This window comes from Phalaenopsis equestris, unplaced genomic scaffold (genome assembly GCF_001263595.1).
Source record: "Phalaenopsis equestris unplaced genomic scaffold, ASM126359v1 Scaffold000002, whole genome shotgun sequence".
Lineage (NCBI taxonomy): Eukaryota > Viridiplantae > Streptophyta > Magnoliopsida > Asparagales > Orchidaceae > Phalaenopsis > Phalaenopsis equestris.
The window spans coordinates 24756809-24781529 of NW_018164444.1; the positions used below are offsets into that span (position 1 = coordinate 24756809).

General features: G+C 33.6%; 1 protein-coding gene across 2 annotated transcripts; it reads left to right on the forward strand.

Moving 5' to 3' along the window:
- The first annotated feature begins 258 nt into the window (after nt 1–258).
- Nucleotides 259–22738, forward strand: LOC110023483 (probable magnesium transporter NIPA4). Of its 2 annotated transcripts, XM_020722935.1 has the most exons (9): nt 259–551; nt 4048–4104; nt 5122–5212; nt 5283–5443; nt 5589–5716; nt 5803–5940; nt 14716–14808; nt 22143–22248; nt 22341–22738. In XM_020722935.1, exons 1-9 carry the CDS (start codon nt 383–385, stop codon nt 22445–22447), a joined length of 1050 nt encoding a protein of 349 aa, XP_020578594.1. In that variant the 5' UTR covers nt 259–382; the 3' UTR covers nt 22448–22738. The 2 variants fall into 2 exon arrangements, with proteins under 2 accessions (XP_020578594.1, XP_020578602.1); XM_020722943.1 differs by lacking the exon at nt 14716–14808.
- The last annotated feature ends 1983 nt before the right edge of the window (nt 22739–24721 follow it).

Here is a 24721-nt window from a genome sequence, read left to right on the forward strand (position 1 = left end):
TTAAATGGAATTGCTCATAAAATTTGTCGCCATGCGAAGGAAAATCGTGGACAACAATTGTCTTTTGTGAATGTCGTACAATTTCCCTTTGATCCAGTTAAAAGGAACGATCTTGACATCCATCCGCTTCTTCGTTTCCAGAGCATTAGACCACCAATATTTTTCCCAGAACTCTCAGATCTGTTGAGATCATTTGAGAGAAGGGGGATTACGGACAAGGGTAAGTGGCGGCCGCCGGGCTCCCCCCCAACGACCGCCAGCCCTTTTCATCTAGCGGCTAAGCTTCTTCTTGATTTTAACCACTTCCATGGCTGATGCTTTGGAGTGTACTGCGGGGATCGCGCGGTAGCGGTTTCCGAATTATCGCTAGGGTTTTCGCTCTATGCCGGCAATGGCGTCGGGTGGTAGTTGGCGGGATTCTTATAGGGGCATGTCCTCTGACAACATAAAGGGTTTGGTGCTTGCGCTGTCTTCCAGCTTTTTCATTGGGGCCAGCTTCATCGTTAAGAAGAAGGGATTGAAGAAGGCCAGTGCTTCTGGTGTTAGAGCAGGTACGAATACACTTTAGGTTCTTTTGGTTTAGGAATTTTTCCAGTAAATTCAACTCCTGGGCTGGTCGGAGCTTTGTGTTGAAGTGGTTTTGTTGGCCATGAATTTATTAGACACGTGCTGCAGCATGGGAAAATGGCGAATCTATTTATATTACTTTTGATGGTAGGCATTACATGTTGGATGCGAGTAGAATTTAGTAAATCGATAAATCTTCACCTTTTAATAAATCCCGATTTAGGCGGAATCAAAGGCGAGATTGGATTTTCTAAATCTTAAATTTCGCAAATCTACGAAACTCCTGCATTTTGCCATTTGACTGGATTTAGTAAATCCAGTGATAAATCCTATTTAAAGCAAGTCTCATTTGATGACAGCAAATTTACTGCTGGGAATTATTTCTAAAATCGTTTGTATGGGATTATGCCGAGAACTAAATTGGGATGGTGTTTTTGAGCGGTGGTAGTTGAATTTCGCATAGAAGATTATAATTCAAGCTTAAATATTCTGCATGCATTGAAGGCATAATGTATTCGACCAATGATTCTGCACTAGATGATGCCAAAAAAAAAAAAAAAATCTATCTGCATTCTTATATTCCAGTATATTCCAGGAACAAACTTTATATTAATGGCTTGGACCTGTTTATCACTACATGAACAAATTGTTCTTACATGGTACTGTCAAATTACTGCTGTGATTTGTATTTGACGTTTCTTGCATCTTTTGATTTCATTTTGCACTACTTTATATTTTTTGGAGTTAGTGTCACTAGTTTCAGTATAGAGAAAGGATGAAGCGTAGGAATCAGTACGGGAATACTAACTTTAAATAACAAAAGCTTTATCAAAGCATGTATGAAATCTGGTTTGATAAGGTTGGTTCTTGAATATGCTCTTTTTTCATGAAATACATTATATACTGGATCTGCTTGATATGTAGTTTGAGATCCCTTATCATATTTTCCTGTTGGTCATGTTACTAATAGATTTTCTGACATTTAAATGCGTGTAAATCTGCAAAATAAGGGAGAAAAGTGAAAGAGATTGAAAATTTGTTGGATCAATAAAATTTTCTTCGTATAATCATTTTATTCTTTGATATTTGTTTGTCCTAATCTAGTAACTTTAACAGAAGACTAATTTGACTAACTGATTACTTATTGGTTTTCATGTACTTTTTCATAACAGTTTTCATTCTTCTATCAGATTAAAATTTTGGGGGTACATATATAGGGCTCTTAACATTTGCTTGTTTAAATTTGTATTAATTATCTTTTTGTTTGCTTGCTTAAATTTGTATTATTTATCTTTTTGTGCACGCACAGATTTGATTTTTCTTTTGTTTCACATTATATTTTTATTTATTCAGTAATAAAATTACAAATGAATTTAAATGAATTGAAAAATTCTTTGTTTTATGCAAAAGATTATTCTTGAGTTGGACTTCTATTTGCACCTTGACATTCTGCATCTTATACACAACAAAAAAAAAAAAAAACAAGCCTTTATCCCACTAAGTGTGGTCTGCTACATGAATCTTTTTTCTCCATTAAGTCCTATTGAGTGTCATATTTCATTTAATACTAATAGATTAAAATTATTTTTTATACAAGGTCAAGCTTTAACTTTCTTACTATAAATCAAATCTAAAACATTTACGGTCCTAATAAGATTATCGGATGGTCGACGTTTAATGTGAACAAATCATCGAAGACGACTCTCTAATATTGTCTACCATTAGAGCTACACCAACTCTTTCATGGACATATTCGTTTCGCATTTTGTCTCTAAGTGTAAAACCACTCATCCACCTTAGCGTTCTCATCTCAGCAACACTGAACTTAGTTTTATGCTTCACTCTTATAGGCCAACATTTTGCACCATACAACATTGTAGGTCTCATCACCATTTTATAAAATTTTCTTTTAAGTCTAAATGGTACTTTTCTATCACGCAATAGGTCTGATGCATTCCTCCACTTCAGTCATCCAACTTGAATTTTATTAATAACATCCCTATCTATATCACCATCACTCTAAATAATAGACGCTAGATATCTCAATGTTCACTCTTTTTAATGACTTCGTTACCCATTATTAATACCCCACCACTAGGTTTACTACTACTAAAATTACATTTAACATATTTAGTTTTAGATCTACTCAAACAAAAACCTTAAGAATCTAATGTATAAGTCAAGTTTTTTCCGAACTCTTTTTTAAGTTTTATCCATAAAAAGGATATTGTTAGTAGAAAATATACATCATGGTACATCATCCTATAAATGTCTAGTAAGAACATTCATAACTAAGGCAAAACGACATGAGTTAGGAAAATATTTGGTCAATCTTCATGGTGTTCAAACACAAGTAACAACTCTAGTATGCATACCTTTAATGACTCGAATATAAGTCATATCAACGCCTTTCTTTTTCTAGGATTTATCATTAGTTTTTTTTAAACCAACAAAAATAATGTGTAGATCATTTTTATTATCTTTGTACTTCTCCATCAATCCTCTCAATAAATATATAGACTTCCATAGTAAACTTGCGCGACAAAAATCGAAACTTATTTTGAAAAATCTCAGTATCACGTCTTAACCTATGTTCAATTTCTCTCTCCCATAATTTTAATGTATGTCACATTAACTTAATTTTTCTCTCCCATAATTTTAATTTTAATGTATGTCACATTAACTTAATTTCTTAAAAATAGGGACCAAAATATTCTCTCTCCTCTTATCAGGCATCTTTTTAATTTTTAAAATAATATTATAAAATTTAATAAGCCAAAAAATTCATAAATCCCCTAAACATTTCAACAATTCTATTGGGATACCATCATATTTTATTAATTTTCCCGTATTCATTTTCTTTAAAGCCTCCTCAACTTCCGTTTTACTAATGCAACAGTAAAAATAAAAAAAAATTATTATTATTAACTATATTAAGATCGCTTCATATTTCAAAATATTCATTAAAAAACTTATCAAAATATCTCACCCACCCATGTTGAATATCTTTATCTAAAAAGGTATTTTTTGATTTTCATCCTTAATACACCGTACTCTAAATTTTTTTTTTTCTTATCTCTTTGTTTGACTAGTTTATATATATATATATATATATTCTCTTTAATATCTAATAAATTATGAAAATCATTAAAAACAAAATTCTTAGCATCACAAGTTGTTCTCTTAAACTCCCTACGAGCCACCTTATATGTTCCCCGATTTTCTAAAATTTTACTTTTAAAACAATTTTTATTGCATAACTTCTTATATTTTATCTTTTTTTTGTACATTATTATTTTCGGTTCCAGCTATTTTTTTTATTTATAAAAACTTTTTTTTTTATATTCTCCAAATAAATCTTTTGTAACTTGCTTAGTAGTGTTCGTTACTTTACCCCACATTCTGCATCATATCTATTTGCCAAGTCTCCTTCATTTTTTCTTGTTACTGAAAGATCAAGTATTTGCAAATTTGATGCAGGAGCTGGTGGCTATTCTTACTTGTATGAGCCGCTATGGTGGGCAGGCATGATAGCAAGTGAGACTTCTTATACATCTGTACATTATTAGTGAGCTTAGTGTAGCAATTTACAAACTCATGCATGGGTAATACTTTGTGATTGATCGGTGCTGTTTAGTTGATGGGTTCTTTTGTAATGAATGCCTTGCTTGGTCTAATTAAATTCATACCTTGAATTTCTCTGTTATTTGTTTTGTGCTAATTCTGAGTATACTTTGCATATTAGAAGCAATAGGGCTTGCAAATAAAACAAAAATTTATGGTTTTGTCCCCTTCTTTTCTGCTTAATGTTTTCAAGTTCTGAGAAATAATTAGTTATTTTGTTGTCAAAAAAGAATTTGTGCTTTTGATGACAACAATAATTTTTTTCCTTGCAATATGCTTGAGTTATGAACATAAACTGACCGTAAAGTTTCAAGCAAGATAGAAATGCTTGTCAAATACTTGGTTTATAGGGCCCTTACTCAAACTGGGCTGTGGCTGTGTTAATGCAGGCAGCTCAATTCCACATCACGGAGAGTCTGCTATTTGTGTTGAACTCTGAACTTCTAACTCACAATAGGGGAACCTAACGGTTTCTATAATCTCATTCTCTACTTTTAGATTGTTTATTGTTAACCCTATCTTATGGTTCAGTTGACTTACCTATGGCCTGATGGAATCATTTTTTTATATCAAATGATTTGGATTAAAGGGCCACATTTTGCGTTCACTTGGGTAAAAAATTATGTAAACGAGGCAAATCCGCCAACTTTATTAATCTTATTATGTTCACATACTGCAATGGAAAATATGCTGGTTATTAGGGACAAAATTAATGAAAGAGCCTGAAGTTTAGTTCTTTATACTTACTGTGCTACAGTTAAAAGAACTGGCTGCTGCTAGGTTGGTTGGCTATTGGTGGAGGATGCTTCCCTCCTTGGTGTTATTTTTGTGTTGAGTGTTATGAATATAGTTAAATATACTCGTACATTTTTTGGCTCTCTTATCTTATTTTGGATCGAATGTTTTGGCTAATTTATGCCTACAATCCAGTGGTTGTGGGGGAAGTGGCTAATTTTGCAGCTTATGCCTTTGCTCCTGCAATACTGGTGACTCCTCTTGGTGCCCTTAGCATAATCATCAGGTACGATCCTAACACACCATGTCAACTAACTTGGCTGTCACGTATTGATTTAAAAAAAATTGTGTTGCAGTGCTGCACTTGCTCATATAATCTTGCGAGAGAAGTTGCATATTTTTGGAATCTTGGGCTGTGCTCTTTGTGTTGTGGGGTCCATAACAATTGTTCTCCATGCTCCTCAAGAGCGTGAAATTGATTCGGTTAAGGAAGTGTGGGATCTTGCTACAGAACCAGGTCTGGTTATTTCTTTTAGCTGCAGTATGGGCTACAATTAGCTTTGTTTAGCTTTTGTCAACTAACAAATATCTATCTCTCTTAAATCTGCATTTCTATCCAATTCTCTCAATAAAATGTCAAACCTTGTATCTGTATTTTGCAGCATTTCTTTTCTATTCAGCTGCAGTTATGGTGACAGTCTTTGTAATTGTAGTCCATTTTATCCCTCAGTATGGACAGACACATGTCATGGCATATATTGGTGTCTGCTCTCTTATTGGTTCACTTTCGGTATGCATTCTTGTGAATTATTTATTTCTTTTCTATATTCTTGACTTGTTTTCCTAGTTTGATTTGGATTTGTATTATCTTTGTAGGTAATGGGTGTGAAAGCTCTTGGAATAGCTTTAAAGTTGACCTTTTCAGGCACAAATCAGTTAATATATCCACAAACCTGGTTTTTTGCAATAGTAGTTGTTTTCTGTGTTGTTACCCAGATGAACTATCTTAACAAGGTATTGCAAATTAGTTTTTATTTATTTGTTATATTTGTTATTTATCTACTTATAATCTCATTATAGCTTTTAGTAGGGCGTGTTTTATCTGTTGTCTTCTCTATCCTCCTGCTGTTGCTTTGGAATATAATTACAATCATGTTTTTCGCCCTTTTTAGACAAAATAAAATATTGAGATAGATCTAGAAATTGTCGTAATTATTATGCTAGCCTTTTGCTATTATTAAGCGCTCTTAATACATCTCTTTTGCACTGCTAGACTTCTATATTATAGTCTGTGGATTCTAGAATTAGAATCATTTTGCCTTTTTGAAATGAGCAATCTGCGGGACAAATATATTTAGGATTCAAACTTGAGGGACTAATTCTCATGTTCCATCTTCTAACTCTCCTGAATCATGTGTGACCATATTCAAAATGCTTGAGGAGTTTCTAGTCAGATTTTAATGCATATATGTTGTACTTATGCAGTTGTTTTACTTCACGGGAGGCTAAATATGGTAACATGAAATGTAATTTCATAATAAATATTTTCTGAGCATCATTTTGTAGTTTCTTTCCATTTTCATTACTAAAATTGAATTTTTTCTACATTTCTCTATTTTTAATGACGAAGATTTTTAGTTTAACATCGCATTAAAAGTAGGTATCATGGTGTAATTAATAAAAATGATCTTGTTCCCTTTCCTTTTTGTTTGCCTTTCTCCTTTCTGCCTCCCTTCCTCACCCCTCCAACCCTTTTAATTTAGAATTTTAATCAAGAGGCTGATTAATCTGATGTCTTTGATCATGATTTGCACATTATATCATTAAAAAATCAAATGGATTGGGGTCATTGAAATTTTGATACTCAAATTTGTTGGTGAAAGCCACCATTTATTGTAATTTCCTGATTGCTTGATTGGGATGATAGATTAAAGCAGCATGATTCCAGAATTGAAATCGGATCATTGGTCAAATGCATGATCATCAAGATTGTGAGATAGAAAATCTAGACCGTTGGATGAAAGTTAAGAGAACATTATGATATTCATTGCTGACCAAACAAAGTAATCTTGTATGGCAGGCAATCCTAGTATGAAGTTATTCAGAAATTTCATTGGAAAAGGGCTTATTTTGAATTTTATTTGGATAAATTTGTGTTTAAGTTTAAGAGAGTGTTTTCCTACATTGTAGAGTTTGTTTAGGATCGGCTTTTCTTCTGTATAGTTAGTTTTGGTAGGATATGATCAATGTCATATTGAATTCTTAATGAAAAATTTCTATTAATAGCCTATTTTTTATAATAGAATTAATCCAATTCTCTTTCAAAACCTTTTTTTTCTTATCCTCTCCTAAACTCTCCAACCCCAAATTGTGACTACACAATCACCTGAATCTTTTTAGCCTCTGCCACCATCTCTTGAAGTCCAAAACCCACTGGTCGCCTCTGTCACAACTATCTATTTTCTGGCCATGACTTACATAGAAGGAGAATTTTCAGTAAAATAGAGGCAAAATACAACAATATACTTCTATTCAGCAGAGAACTCAAAAGTAAAAAAAAAAATTAACTTGTTGCCTACATCAAGAACAAGCCAAAACTTAAGAGGAGAAGCTATATTAAATAAGAAACCAAAATTTGCTGTTCATACCACATAATCAATATGTAGGATTACTTTGCTCTGGTCTTCTCATCGCGGCATAACAGCATCCTTTTTTTATTTTTATTTTTTGCATACAACCATTTGAACAAAATGTGACATTTGCAATAATTTTTTTTCTGTTCAACTTGCATGTTGTAATCTGAAGTGTGAGTTATCGAAGAGTGCAGGGGGGTGGGGGTTTAATTGCAAGGCGTGGTGAAGTGGATGATGCTCCTTCTCCTATCTTTTGTTTAAAATACCATGTAAAGGAACAAATGCTACAACAACAACAACAACAAAGCCTTAATCCCACTACATGGGGAAATCATTTTTCTCCATTGTCATTGTGTCCTATTAAAGGAAGAGATACCACTGAGGAAGAAAATCACTTGATGATATTATTTTGAATAATTTATTCTTACAACAGTTAACTAAATATTCTTTATAAATAGAACCAAACCAATGAGAAAAAAAATGGAAATATGCTTGCTAGATAATTGATCTTCAATAATGCTTATCTTTCGTTTCCTCTCATACTATGATAGCTCAGTTTATGATTACTAATTTTATATGACATCTTTCTGTGTGTATTGTGTTTAGCTATGTTCAGTTTGATTTTTTTAATTCTCTTTTGTTGGTTCCCTAATAGATCCTTAAGCACACAAGTTGCCTTGACTTATTTTTTCTTCTTATAAGAAAGAAATAATGAGCTCTATTAAGTGTGTTGCAGAAGATGTATTTGAAGAATCAAAATTAAAAACTAAATAAAAATAGTTAGTGGTGGAATAATATAAAATATAAAAAAAATTATTATAAAAATTGGTTTAAATGTAAAAGTTTGAAAGAAATATAAGGTGACCCATAAGAAGTCTAAGAAAACAATTTGTATGCTAAGAAATATGTTTTTAGTGATCTTTATAATAGATTATATACTAAAATGGGTGAAAGATATATCTAAAAACTAGCCAAACAAATAAATAAGAAAAATAAAGATTTAGTTCAAATAAAATATATTATGAATAAAAATCAAAAAGTGTTTTTCTTATATGAAAACATGTAACTTAAATGGTTGAGATATTTTGATAAAATTTTCAGTTAAGATTTTGAAAGTACGATTGTCTTTTGGTGATCTTAATAATAATAATAATTTTTTTTATTTTTATGTCACATTTATAAAACAAAAGTTGAGGAGACTTTAAAGAAAATGAATTGTGAAAATTTAGTCGGACTTGATGGTATTCTAATAGAAATGTGAAAATATTTAGGAGATTTGTGAATAGCTTGACTTACTAAAATCTTTAATATTATTTTAAAAACAAAAAAAGATGCCAGAGTGTAGGAAGAGTATTTTGATTTTTATCTTTAAGAATAAAAGCGATGCACAAGTGTGTACAAATTATAGAGGAATTAAGTTAATGTGTCATACATTAAAATTATTAGAGCGGGTAATTGAATATAGGATAGGACGTTGATGCAAACACTTGGAACGGTGCCCGAATTCGGGTGCAGAGTAGCTCTAGCTAGGGACTCTGCTATTATTGTATTTCTCTTTTTTTTGAGTCGTGTTGTATCACTATTTTAATATTAATAAAAATTTACTTTCTTTGTATTATGTCACATCCCAACTAATCCCGGTATTAAACATGATACAAAGATTTCTCAAAAGCAATTTAGATTTATGTCTGTAAAGGCTATTATAAAACCTATAATTTTATCAAGATGGTTGATGGAGATGTATGGTGAGAATGAGGAGGATTTACATATGATTTTGTTGATTTAGAAAAACTGACAATAAGGATCCAAGAGAAGTACTTAGGAGAGTTCTAGAAAATAAAAATGTTGATATAACTTATATTCAAGTCATTAAAGACATGTATATTAGAGCTGTTACTTTTGTTTGAACAGAAGGAGGATTGAACAAGTATTTTCCTATTTCATTTGGATTACATCAGGCTTCGGCTTTAAGCTTGTATTTTTTTTGCTTTAGTTATGGATGTTCTTATAGGACATTTATAGGAGGATGTACCATTGTGTAAGCTTTCTTTGATGATAGCCTTATTGTGGATAAGACTAGAGAAAGAGTTTAGTAAAAAAAATTGAATTGTGGAGGTCAATTTTAGAGTCTAAAGGCTTTCGTTTGATTAGATCTAAAATTGAATGCATGGAATGTAACTTTAATAGTAGTAGATCTAGTGGCGGGTTTGTAATAATGGGTGATCAAATCATTAAAAAGAGTGAATTTTTTAGGTATCTTATGTCTATTGTTCAAAGTGATTGTGATATAGATGGGAATTTTATTTATAGAATTCAAGTTGGATGGTTGAAGCAAAGGAAAGCATTGGGCATATTGTGTGTTGCTAAAATGAGAATACTTAGGTGGATGAATGACCTTACACTTAGAGACAAATTGAGAAACAAATATATCCGCAAAAGGTTTGGTGTAGCTCCAGTGGCATACAAGATTAGAGAGTGTCATCTTAGATGGTTTGGTCACATTAAACGTAGACTATCTGATGACCTAATTAGGAGAGTAGATATTTTAGATTTGACTTGCGTTAAGAAAGGTAGAAATGACCTAAAAAGACTTGGGCATGTTGTCTGAAAAATGATCTTAATTTATTAGAATTAAATGAAAATATGACACTCAATTGGAGACAATGGAGAAAAAGATTTGTGTAGCCATCCATACAATGGATAGAAGCTTGTTGTTGTTGCATAAGATTTTCTTCCACAACTACTTAATTTATCTCTTGCCAAGTGTAATCTATGTTTCTTCTTGAATTAATCTCAAGAATATTTTCAGTAAAGTTAAAAGTTCTATACAATCATAAATGATGACGGGTAAGAATTATTTGATGGTGCATTGTTGGAAGTTATCCTGCAACTTAAGATGAGTAATCCTACTTGAAAAAAATAGAAATAAAACCCAAAAAAAAAAAAAATCTTTTTTTCTTCTGAAGGTTTCAACTCAGGCTTTTAGGTATAATAGCCTCCACATTCTTGCCAACTTTTCAGTTGACAGCTTATGGAGACTATGTCGGGTAAGCTATAAGACTCAAATTAGGTTTTTAATCAGCCCCCATTGTGCGACTGGATCCATTCCAGCCAACTTTCATTAATTTTAGCACACTTGGTATCACACTCCATTCAATCCTCAGGTCAACTAGAGGTGTAAAAAAGGACTAACTTAATTTGACTCAATTTTTACTAGCACTTATCCTGACTTGTATAAATCAGGACTAGGTGAGTGAAGAAGTGGTCTTACTGGTCTTACTAAATTGTCTCTCAAGTAAACCATTACAATTCAATTCATTAAATATTAATTCATATGAAACATACATGAGAGAACATGCAAAATAGTCTTTAAATAGTATACAGAGCTTCTAAAAACTTAATTATAAAAGTTTATGTACCCAAAAATTCTTCTATATTTAACCAAAACTTTTACATTCAGAAGCTGTACGAAAGACAAATCAACTGGCTGACGGTCCAATTACTCTGTATCCCTCCATGAAAAGCAACATAATTATATTGGGTAAGCTACAGGCTAAATGAAATAAATAATTTTAAAATAAGATCAAACGCTAACCTGGATGATAACACTGGAAATAAAAAAATATGTTTTAATATTCAGAAAATATCATTGGAAGTAGTACTAGAGGTAGCAGTTAGAATAAATAAAATGACTAGTGGCAATTCTTTTATTCATCACATAATGCAACGCAATGCGTGAAATTATTTTACTTGCATTTTTATTTTTATTCTCCACTATTTCTTTCTTAGAATATCATCTTATATTTGCATAGACTTTGACTCATTTCATTTTTTCTGATGATCACTCAACCTATCATCTATGGTATCTTCTGATAAAGGGTGGTCGTTCCAACATGACATTTATCAACATTCTCATGATACCAAATGATCTGTTTTAATCTCAATATCAATAGTTGGAAATTCAATTATTTTTCTATTTGGGCTCATCTGGTCAAAATTTTGCCCTCCGCGCAAGTCATAGGTAAAGTAGTTTACCTATCACAACACATGACATTTTCTTGATTTTCTTCACCTGTTATAATCATTTCCATATGCATTTAATTATTTAACTTGGATGCGCTTGCAACAATTATCTTTTTTAACGCGCTTAATAAGTACAATGTAATAAGTAAAATCAACAATTTGCATTTAATTTTGTTTGTCTGTGAAATACTATGAATTGGAAATATGCAGGCATCAATGTGAAATTAGTAGATCAGGCTACATTGATAATCAAGTGCAATATGAAAGAAATTTCTAAATGCCACTTAACGTAATAAATGAATATAGCAATGAATATTAGCAAGTAATGATCATATAGAAAATTTATTTCTTAATTTAGTAATTAAATATCTCACATGTGTTATTGGTTCAACGTCGTGATGAGCCTCTTCCGTAGGCTCGCCTTGTGCTCATTGTCTTGTATACATGGCTTGGAATATTCTCTTTAAGTTTAGGAAAATTCATAAATTAAACTTAATTAATACATAATAATTTTAGTTGAATTTTTCCTCACTTGGACATTCAAACTCTTTAAGGCGCTTATCCCAAATCTGAACACACTTTGTCAGTTACGACAATTTTTGAAATTTCTGGCCAAAAGTTATCTTTCTTATCTCAGAAAATCATCCACACTTACAATTTCTCATTTAAATCTAATCTTGAGAATGATAAGCCTAAATTTTTTTCTTACCTCAAAATTTATCTTTCCCTCTCATTTCTTCTTTCTACTCCTCTTCCTTCTTTTTCCTTTTCCTATCCTTTTTTTTTCAGTTAAATAACTTGTAAATATTTAAAAAGCATAAGCCTGGATGAAATGGATTCCCCGCTTTTGGTAGGTGGTTGAAATGTATTCTCCACTTCAAAATCCCTATTTCTAATGAGCCTGGACGCTGATAGAGCCAGGAACATCAATTTTGAATTGTTTGTAGACCTTGATGGAATGGGGATTGAAATATAGCTGGGAACCATAAATCCAATAACTGTTTCTGTATTCTGAATGCCCCGAATTAATCTCGACTTTATGGGAAAGGCTTTAGGGTTTAGGCAAATCAATCTTGGCAAAGCTTTGGTCTACACTGTTGTTTCATCTCTCCCTCTGCTCTCGTACACTAGGGAATCCTCCCTAAGACTCAGAGGATGCAACCTGACCATGAACTCAAAAAAAAAAAAAAAAAAAAAAAAAAAAAAAAAAAAAAAAAAAAAACCTCTCCCCCCTGACATAACAAGAGGATATTTATAGGTAAATCCTATTAACTCATATAATCTCAAGTACTAGCCTACGCCTAATGAGAGGTTGGACCAGAAGGTAACTTAAAAAAATTTCTAAAGAAAGGACAAGTCACTAGACTAAGTTATCATTTGTCATCGTTTTGCGGGTGAGGTTTAAAAGTAGGAACTAAATTATATCCATCTTTTAATCATTTTTATGTAAATAATTAAATATTTTTTTGGAAATTGTACCATGTAAGAATTTGATAATGATATAGCTACAATGTCATGGAAGTTTAGAGTATACTTTTTTATTGACACTTATTAATTTATTGTCTTTCATTAGATGAATATAACCTACAAAGTTTTTTTTTTTTTTTTTTTTTTTTTTTTTTTAAATCCATTGGAGGATTCTAGATAAGAAATTTTGATGGAACTGGAGATCCTTTTGGAATTACTTGTCCTTTTATACTAACATGCATGTTTAAATGATAGATTGTTTCTTAAAAGCATTTTCGGATTCATTTGAGAGTTTGATTGCAATGCCATTCAGAGTGTTGGAGGCTGAGGCTAGAGTTATAAGAAGCTGGGCAAACTATTGCCTATTCAAACTAATTTATTTATTTTCTTATAAAGTTCAGGCATATGAAACTAGCTTTAAAATTTTTATTATGTATATTTGATTTCTCAACTTTTATGAGTTACTGGATGAACTACAAAAAAGCATAAATTCATGAAGGCAAAATAGGTAAGCGTTTTACAGTCATAACCTGTTAAGGTAGATTTGTCCTATAAGGATGCGACTTGGCTTTTTATTCTAGTTTTTTTATTTTTTCAAGATGATGCTAGACTACTAATGGAATTCATTGAGTCTATTCATTTCTCAGAAAAATTTTCATGCCATGTGTATTTTTCAATCCCGTAGAACAGAGACTAACTGTTTGCATAAATATATCTTCAAGCTTTGGTTCTATGTAACTATCATTTTTTGTTTATATGCTCCTAAATACTTATGCTTTCTAAATGTCTTAGCAATTTTCAGAAAGTATGGTGAAAATAATATTAACTTGCTCTGTATATTGATCTGAATTCATGCTATTAATAAACTTCTGCGGGTTGGAAACCTTTGTTTCTCCGTTTGGGGTGTTGATGGTGGTGATAGAGTGGGGTATAGGCGTGCAGGTATGCTGAAGGAGGGCTAAGGTTACTTACTTTCTGAAACTTACAATATGAAAGTAATATGAAAGTGACAACATAATTTCTTTTTTCTGATTATTGTTGCTTGAAATTGTAATGGGCTTGGTTACGTTGAAACTTGGGGATAGTGGGGAGTTAAGAGTTTTTTTGTTTCATGGAAGTGGGGAGTGGAAGTTAAATTGGTTCTTTGGTGCTCTTAACTTGATTTAGTGTTTAGGATGATGCTATGTTACCTTTAGAATTTAGTGAACTTTTTTCTTTCTAGGCTATTTTTAGGACATGTTGGTTAGTGAGCTTATTGAATATGTTTATTTCTGAACTATTTTGTAGGAAAATTGTGCTGTTTGATCTTGAAGATGAAGTTCTAACTTATTTTGTGAAAAGAAAGCGTTAAATTTCTAAGCTTTTATTGGCTGTCATTTATACCCATTTTTTTCTCTTTGCATTGATGAGCAGTTATACCGTCGTTCTTTTGATTTATGCTCTGAAGGTATGGCAAAAATATGGATATTTCTATAGAGCATAAGGAATAATACAATCAAGTAACATTGATGATATCAGCATTTTATGTTGCTTCACATCATTGTTAACAAATTGGCTGATTTTGTTGTTTCTGTATTAGTTCATATCACGCTGCTTTGTCTAATTAAATTGATATTTCTATTTAAAAGTCCATTGATCTGAAGTTAAGTGCCTGTGACTGTTTCAGGCACTTGATACGTTCAATACTGCAGTTGTTTCTCCAATATACTATGTCATGTTTACATCCTTAACTATTTTGGCAAGTGTAATAATGTTCAAGGTAATGTTTCAAGTTTTTTTTTCCGTTGATTATTTCCTTGTCTCTTATTTTTAGATGTGCTGAATGATTGCTTATGCAAATGAGATATCTTTTTTCAGCGTAATGTTTCATCTTTTTTCTACCATTGAATAAGATTGCTTGTGTTCTCATCATCTTTCCTGTCCCACTCCGTCTGCCACTTATTCAAATATTCCTGCAGTCCATTACGGCAAGAAGCATTGCTGACATAGCTAAAGTTGCACAACATCGTATCACCTCCAATACTTAATTTTCATGTAGTTCCAAGTATATATGTTCTTCTCCTTTTATCTCATTCTTTGATCCATTAAAAACCATACACTTTTTTGTGTTGTTTTTTTCCTTTTTGGGGATCAGCTTACTAGCTTGGAATTTCTAGGTTAGCTGTCTGCAGACAGAAAATAGCTGCAAAGTTCCAGTGCAAGTTACGGTTATTTGCGCATCATATTCTTTCGTGGAATCCTGTCCTAATCCTTATGCTGTAATGATTAATTTGGCATTTTGTGGTGGACTTTCAAATAGCATTTGCAGGATTCATCGATGAAAAGTTGTTTCATCTAGAGTTTAATTGCTGTTTGCGCATGTCTATAATCTCAAAAAATGGAACCAAATACTCGGAGTCAATTGCTTGAAAGTGCCATCTCCTGGTCATCAGCTTTTATAGTAGCAATAGCTCTTCCCAAAGAGTCACCTTTAACAGAGAAAGCAAGAATGGCGGAGACTGTACACATGAAGCGCCTCATTTTTCAAAACTGATTGCTCATACATCTAGCTTTTATAAAACCTTTTAGGTTATCAGAAGCGTGCTTTCTTAACTTCTTGAAGATGAAGATTTGGTAAATCAGATTCTTAGGAGGAGGCAGGCGGACAAGGATGTAAGTTGGGAAGTAGGTGTTGCTGGTTTTTCACGTGAGTTACAGCAATAAAACTTTAGGCCAACCTCCTATATATAATGTTCGACTATACGTGCAGTCAAGGGTAGTTCTGTTGATGAAATAGGTTATGGACCTGTGATTGTGCAATCGTATTTGTTTTTTAAGTGAAACACATCTGGCAGTATTTAAGAAGTTCCAAACAAATAACAGGCTAAATTTATATTCCAAAGTTATATATTGTACTGGAACCTTAGAAAATCAAGCTTCAATAAGTTCAAATGTGATTGTGTAAGAATTATATTCTATTCCAGAATATAGATGGCACTGAAATTAGTTTTCTAGGAAAATCTGGACAGAAATATACCAACACATTAGTTATCTAGAAATGCTGGTATGGCGAATTAGGTTGTGTTTTTAAAAAATTATATATGGCATGTTGTAATGTATTAGACAGGAGGAAATATGCTAACCATTTTAGAAAAATCAATAAAACGTCTCTTTCTTATTTTATGGTTATCAATGCACAAAGGGCAATAGGATGTGCAAAGATTTCTTTTTTTTTTCATTTAAATTTGAAATAATATTGAAGCGGACATGTTACACGAAACATTATGTAATGTTTACTTTACAACTGCATGTTGATCAAATTATGAAATTATCTTTGCCATGATGGGAACGAAAAAGGTGGATAAGAGCAAGGGAGTTTGTAAATGAGTAATTTTAACATTACTATACATTTGGGTGACAGAAGAGTTTCTTCCCTTCGATTTAGGGAGCATTGACGTGATATTGGGTTTGAAATGGTTGCAATCCGTAGGAGAAACTAAGATGAATTTGAAATTTTTGACAATTGAGTTTCGGGAGGGAGATAAGATTGTGGTTCACGGTGACTTTAGTTTGTGTAAGATTATGGTGTCAGTGAATCTATCAAAGGTGGTGGATAAGTTGGAAGGGCCACTACCTAAGACCTGTAAGCAGTTGAGAAGGTTTAGGGGACTTATATAACATTATTGGAAGTGCCTGAAGGGTTATAATTCGATTGTGTGACCGTAGACGAAGAAATTTAAAAGTATAAATTTCAGTGGGGAAAAGTTACGACCCATGCTTTTGAGAAGTTGAAGAAGGCTATGACAAGTGTACCAAAGCTGACGACGAGAACCAGATTCAAGCCAGTTTATGAGCGGGGGCCACACGACTTGATTCGATAGTAGTTTTTCCCATCTTGAGAACAAGATTTCTTTTTGAAAAAAACAATATTGTTATGTCGGTCTCTAGTCTAAAGGCAATTTTATCTTTTATTAGCATAAGGGCAATTTAGTTTTTTATTATTTATTATTATTTTGTATAAATAGGACTAATATTCTTAGGGTTATGGTTATGCTTGTTATTATTGTCAGGAGTCTTAGAGTTAGAGTTTGTTTGGAGGGACTTCTTACCTCATTGAAGGATTAGGGAGAGAACGCCTATGATACTGCTTCCAGGTTCAACTACACTCTGGGGACTCATGCAAGTGCACGTGTAGTGTCAATAATATTGGATTTTTGAGTCTGAAATGTCGATCCCACAGGAAATGAGGGAATTAGACTTAGGAAAAGTTCTATTCTACTAGTTTCGTTCTTAGCTTGGAATTTAGATTGGGTTAAAATCCTACAAACTAATCCTATAATATCTAAAGTAAATGTAAAGTTTAGATCCTACAGAAATCCTACTTAACTAGGTGTTGGATTGATGAAAATTAGGTTCTAAAGCTACCCTCCCTTGTAATGATGTAAGTGGAGTGCAAGAAATGAAAAGTGCAAATTTTAAATTTGGCTAATGACAAATTGGAGCAACTCTCTTCTTTACCCTTTCTCGAGTACATAAAGAAGATTAGTTAAAATAACTTTAATTCCTTAAATTCTGTTTTGAATCCATCAAATATTATTTCTCTAACATTTGCATCTTCTTACAAAGTATGTCCACCTATACTCCACAGTTTAATTTGACCAACCTAGTCTATTCTATCATTGCTCTCCCGAGTCATTATGATTCACAATATATTTTAGCATTTCATTTGGACAGAATGAAAAGTAAATGAATATCTGAAAGTTAATCATCACATTAAGTAATTAAAAACAATTTTTCATCACTTAACATTCCTACACATTCTATTTAATCATCATAAGGTAAGGTAAATTGTACTACTCAGAAAACATGAAAGAAACAACACATCAAATCATTAAAACAAGAGAATTCCACTATCCAAATGTTTACAACAGAAATACACTAAGAAAGACACAATAAACTTATCTTCCTCTCCTTTACAATGACTTGAAGATGCTCCACCAATGCTCCTCTTGACCCCTGGCTACTGCTCCTGAAGCATCTCTTTATCCTCTGCCCTAAAAGAAAAAGGAGATTCTACAACAGGCTACAAACTCACAGTTAACTTGAATCAATGAAGTCTCTTCCTTGTTGGCTGAAAATTGAGAATCCTCTCTGAACTGGTCTTTCTTCTTTGTGTCCTCATCTTCTTTAGTGTCTACTATATCATTACCAAATTTTTTCACCAATGCTCCTCTTGACCCCTGGCTACTGCTCCTGAAGCATCTCTTTATCCTCTGCCCTAAAAGAAAAAGGAGATTCTACAACAGGCTACAAACTCACAGTTAACTTGAATCAATGAAGTCTCTTCCTTGTTGGCTGAAAATTGAGAATCCTCTCTGAATTCCTCATTTTCTTCCGGATCACTATTTATTTCTTCAACTAGGAGCTGGTCTTTCTGCTTTGTGTCCTCATCTTCTTTAGTGTCTACTATATCATTACCTAATTTTTTCAAGAGCGCCTTGCTCGATGAAATAGAACCCCCTGGTTGTGCAATCCGATTCAACACGCCCAAATCTGTGACACTTGTAGCATTTCCTGACTGGGATAAATTCAGGGATGCGGATTGGTTCTACTTTTTCTCCACTCTGACTCGACTTTTCGTCTGACGGGGTCAGCTTGGATATTCTTCTGGGTGTAGTCCGACTGTAATACTCTGAGGTTGAGCGTTGCTTGTAAGATGCGGGGCTTGCTTGGTGATGTGATCTCTCCACTTTTGAAGTTAGAGTCGACATCCTTTGTTTGTAGTAGGCTGGTAGGAACTAACACTGTCTTTCGCTTCATATGCAGATTCTCTCGTTCTCAAATGTTGGCTTTTCTTTATGCCTTATTTGATATTGGATTTTAAAATTTTATGGCTGGTCTTATGCATCACTAAAGTCCTCCCTATGGAAGGAATTAAGATTCTCATCTCTTGCTCCCATTCAGTTTTTCATATCTCAATCGAGAGTAATCTCCCTTCGGGTTTCATCCTCAATGTCCGTAAGCTTCCGCTGAAGTCGGCGGATCTCTCGTTGTATCTCCTCCGGGATAGGCTCAGGCATGTATCTTCTTGGTGGCATGACTACAGGTTAGGGTTGCTAGGAGAAATAGGGTGTAGGAGACTCATTGAAGGTGTATGAAAACTAATTTGGGATTTTGAAAATCAGCAAAGAAAATTAGAATTTGTCAAAATTTGGCTAGGGTTTGGGAATAGGAAAGGAGAGGGGAGGGAAGGGCTGCACCTGTAGCAGTTACAGTACCACGTCTGCGGCACTGTAGCAACTATAGTGTTGCAATATGGATATATCCCGTTTCAGACTCGATAAATATGGAAATCTCCCGTTTCAGACTCAATAAAGAGTATTGATTCAGAGCATTAATGAAGTGGTTGTAATAGCAAGGACAAAAGTTATTAGTGCAATCACCCTTGTAGAATAGAGAAGATCATCGCGGTGTACAAATTTGCAAGAAATAAAAAAGACCAGCTGCTTCAGTGGTAGATGATGATATGTGTAGTTTGATTGACATTGGGCAAGCTTGTGGGATTAGCAGTGAGCAGGTAATCTTGAGTAACAAGGGAAAAGCTTAGAGTCTGTTTGGGATACTTTTTTGCCTATCTTGTTTTTCAGACTGCCACTATAGTTCTTTTTGGGAAACTGCTTTCTTGCTGTTTTTTAAAATTTCTTTGGTGGAAAACTATTTTTTTCAACATGAGCTGTTAAACCGTGTGTCTGTCTGAAAGCTGCAGTCTGATATTTTGAAAATAAATTAAATTTGTAATAGTCATAACAACTTTTTGAAAATCAATTGCTTTTGCAGTAACTCCACAACTTCTTATTCAAATAGATGTAGTTGCTGCAAATAAGGCATTAAAATTTGGAAGAGTGCTGCAAGAAAATAAACATTAAAGTTATTTACAACAAACTTTCTCCAACATTGGACTGATTATGGTGAGCTCCTTGTTTGAAGGATGCCAAAATACTATAGTAGGAAGCCAAACAAATCTAAGAGATAAAGTTTGAGGCCAAGGTGGTTGGGCTTGACAGTAGAGCAATGTTTGAGGAGAACGATACCAACGCTGAGGTGATCTGGGAAGAGATATATCCCGAGTATAAGGCAAATGAAGATGGCGGGAAGGTGGTTAGGTAAGATTGTGATGATTCTATGATAGGCCTTTGTCATTATGTTAGAAAATAAAATTATAAATACTAGATTTAACTAAATTGTTTTTATAATTCAAGCATTAAGATATATATATATATATATATATAACAATGTAAATGTTTTTAAAAGTGTACTTCACGTCAAAGCAAAGTGAAGAGCTTGATATCCACTTTCTTTGTTGAAGCTAGTTAGCCCATTCATAGTTTAACGAGAACAAGTAAAAGCTTTAGTTTAGTGTATGAAGGAGCGTTAAGCGGACAATCTTGTTCGAGAGTTCGAGGAGCATAAGGGAGCTGAGCATCTCTTTGACTTTGAACCAGATTTTGAAGCACGCTTCAAAATTTGCATTCTTTCTTTGACTTTGGCCTAGACCTCAATTTAGCCGATCATGCCTCTCAATTCCTATGTATTTACATATCTAACACCTAAATACATAAAAATTGGGTGGTATGTATGTGAATACCCCTGTTTTTAGGCAATGAGCGTGAACCAAAAAGAACTAGGTTTCAACAAAAATTTTAAATAATATCAAAGCAATTTACTTCAAATGTTTAGTTTTCAAAAGAAATAAACTCTCTCTCAATGTTTGCTTTCATGTTGGGTATTATTCCACGTTCTTTTCTATTTTATATCAACATTTATGTTATACTTCATGTTTTATAATCATTCATGAAGGCATTTATACATTAGTAGTTTTATATAACATATTAGCACTTTGATTAATAATAGTGTCACTTCACTTTGCGTTTTGCGCTTTATGCTTTGAATTAAAAATAAATCCTTGTGTTTCGCATTACGTTTTATGCTTTGATAATATTGATCTAATATAAGAAAGAAATAAAGAAAAAACAATAAATCAGAATAGTCTCAATAATGAGAAAATATTATAATTATAAAGAATGTAGATTTCCATTATAAAGAATTTAGATGTGGTAATAAGAAGCCCCAGGGTTTTAATTACAATTTTGGTGGTTCAATTTATGTTGCATATTCACTTTCAATATCAAATTAAGTTTTTGATGGAGGTGTAGATTCAAACTCGAGTTCAATTCCAAATCCAAATATAATTTGCAATTCTCAAGTATATACGCTTGGGTTCATGAAAAATTTCTAATATTGTTGCAGACTATATTCACCATAGTTTGATATAGACTGATGTTGCATGAATAAACCTTCTTCTGCATCTAATACATTTTCAAAGGAGTATTTGTGCACTTCAGTTTCTTTGATGATTATATTTAACTAATTATTCATCTGTCGTAATTTTTTTGGCAATTCTGATTGAAGAAGTTAATGATTTCTGAGATCAATTGGTTGGGCATCTGCTTGTCAGTTGTAAGTCCCCTCTGGTCTAGAGTTCGATTCCCCCCGAGTGTAGGGTGTGATACTCGAATTCTTAGGCGTGATTGCCGGGGCTCGTATAATAGCCTCTGGCCAGTTAATGATTTCTCAGTAAGGACTTCATCTTGATTTATTTTATTGATGATCTAGTTTGAATACATAGATTCTTCTAATTTGTGGTGGAAGTTAATTAAATATCATCTTTTAGTTATATGTTAATTGCTTTAAATCGTACAGGGAAATCATTTGGCTTGAACTTCAATCATGGCTTAGCTATGCTATTCTATTGTATGAATGCATTTAGTTGAAACTGTTAGTTGTTCTAGTTCCATCATAATCTCAGATAAGTTAGAATATTCTGGGAAACTAAAACTTCTGTGGATCCTTTACGCAAATCACATTCGGAGACATATAAATTCCTAGGCACATGCTGAATTTACTTTGCCTTTAATGGATGTCTTCTCCCAATTTGCATATAACTTAGATCTCTAAGTTAGTTTATCTTTTTAAATGAATACTTTTCTAGGTACGGTTAAGGATTTGTAGTTAAATGAAATGTGTTTTGCCATTGTTTTTATCTTTAAATGTCAGGACTGGGATCGGCAAAATCCAACACAAATAGTCACAGAGATGTGTGGCTTTGTGACAATTCTCTCCGGTACTTTTCTGCTTCACAAAACGAAGGACATGGTTGATGGTACATTTAGAACTACAATGTCACAATCTGATACTCTTATCATAAACCTGAACATCCAAACCTGAAATGCATTTATGTTTTTTCTATTGCAGGTCATGCATCTTCTCTTCCACTTCGAAACCCCAAGCATGCGAATGAATCTGGCTATCAGAACGAAGCCATTCCTCTCAGGTTTCAGGAACCTTACCGCTCACCCTGAAACTGGTTGTCTTTTTGTTTATTCTTCCATCTTTTTCTCAGAATTGTGAATGCCATCAATTTTCATGTTCTCTTAAGATATACTTACTTTTCGTACGTGCTGGCCATTTTTATATTTTCCGGCTGCGTAATTGTTTATCTGATGGGAGCTAGGGCTTTTAGATCATACGACAGAGCAGTGGGGGGTATGAGATGTGGGTAGATAATTGGCAGGGATGATAGTTGTGATATAGATCAATGTTTTTGTTTTTTTGATTGCTAGAATGGAAAATTACCTGCTTTTGTGTTTTAAGGTTGTGTTGCTTCTGCTATTATTGTGTTGCTTCTGCTATTATGGGACCAATTAAACTAAAATTTTGTTCATAATTTGGTTTAAGTTGAGAAGCAAAGGAGAGAAGTGACTTAAAATTGACAACTTGAAAGCTGGTGCTTTCAATCCTGTGTTTGGAGGTTATGAATCTCAAAGCTTTCTCAGTTTTAATCTTTGCAATTGGAAGAGATATTCTTTCCTCCAATTTTTATATTTGGGCATTTTTTGAAGAATAATTTTTAATTTAGGGTCGGTTTGGGGTGGTTACAGCTATTTTTAAAATTAAACGTGAATTTGTTGTGAAAAAGATAAAAGTTTTTAGAATACATGGGTGCTATAAATCGATTCTCCTTTTTAAAAATAAAATTATAATATATTTTGGTTTAACTCACACTAAAGCTGTTCTAATTGTGAAAGCTCTTCAGATAATTGTTTTTAAGGGAATACAGGAATTTTAAAGATGAAGTTGTAAGAATGTCTTAAATATGAACCAATTAAGATTTAGGGTTAACTCACACCTACAAGACTCTCTTTGAGGGAGAGCACCTACAAGATTTCCATCCAGGGTGAGCAAATACTAGACTTCCCTTTAAGGTGAGCACCTACAAGACCCTCTTCTGGGGCGAGCACCTACAAGACTCCCTTCCAGATCAAGAAAATATTAGACTCCCCTCCGGGGTGAACACTTACAAGACTTCCCTCCAGAGTGAGAAAATATTAGACTTTCCTCTAGGGTGAACACTTACAAAACTCACCTCCGCAAGGAGCCGTTTTGCAGCCCTAGGGGCGGTTACAGCTATTTTTAAAATTAATCGTGAATTTGTTGTGAAAAAGATAAAGTTTTTAGAATACATGGGTGCTATAAATCGATTTCTCCTTTTTAAAAATAAAATTATAATATATTTTGGGTTAACTCACACTCAAGCTGTTCTAATTGTGAAAGCTCTTCAGATAATTGTTTAAAGGGAATACAGGAATTTTAAAGATAAGAGTTGTAAGAATGTCTTAAATATGAATCAATTAAGATTTAGGGTTAACTCACACCTACAAGACTCTCTTTGAGGGAGAGCACCTACAAGATTTCCATCCAGGGTGAGCAAATACTAGACTTCCCTTTAAGGTGAGCACCTACAAGACCCTCTTCTGGGGCGAGCACCTACAAGACTCCCTTCCAGATCAAGAAAATATTAGACTCCCCTCCGGGGTGAACACTTACAAGACTTCCCTCCAGAGTGAGAAAATATTAGACTTTCCTCTAGGGTGAACACTTACAAAACTCACCTCCATGGCCAGCAAATATAAGTCTCCCCTTCACGGCGAGCACCTACAAGACTCTTTTTCAAGGCAAGCAAACGCAGGACTTCCCTATAAGGCAAGCACCTACAAGTCTCTCGTCCTACAAGGCTACCGGATAGATTTGGATCGAACAGTACTGACTTCAACATAAGCACTTCACCCTTCTCATCGCCACGCCTATAAGCTCTGGAGCAGCAACGCTTACCGCCGGAGTGAAGGCATGGAAATCAGGAAGGGTTATTCTTTCAATCGAGATTAGAACATGATTATCTCCCTCAATTTTAATTGAAGCTTTGTAAATGCTTCACCATTCATCGGAGCCTTCTTAATGGAAATAGATGGTGGATTCATCGGCTCAACAAGGCCATCCGCCATGCCCGACCAGCAAATTCCGTGCCGATCCATCGTTGGTCTTGAACAGGTAGATGTCAAGTGTGATCAAGCTCATGGGTGGAGACGAAGATGGAGCGATCGCCGGATATGGAAGGACGGTCTTTAAAAGAGAAGGAGGAACGACCATCGAGCGGAGGAAGGAGAGGAAAATGGATGCGAATGGGAAGTTCTAGGGTTTCTCGTCTTATTTGACGGGGGAGGATGGGCAAGGCAAGACCTCCGGGTAGTTGGAGGAGGGGCCCATGTATTAGGGTTCCAATCACTTTCTTTCAGGTG

What these genes read in the sequence shown, in the direction of transcription:
- LOC110023483 (XM_020722935.1), top strand. Translation starts at nt 383, where the DNA reads ATGCCGGCAATGGCGTCGGGTGGTAGTTGGCGGGATTCTTATAGGGGC. An exon ending in GGATCTTGCTACAGAACCAG is followed by an intron (nt 5,444 to 5,588) that starts GTCTGGTTATTT and finishes TGTATTTTGCAG; the next exon opens with CATTTCTTTTCTATTCAGCT. An exon ending in AACGAAGGACATGGTTGATG is followed by an intron (nt 22,249 to 22,340) that starts GTACATTTAGAA and finishes TTTCTATTGCAG; the next exon opens with GTCATGCATCTTCTCTTCCA.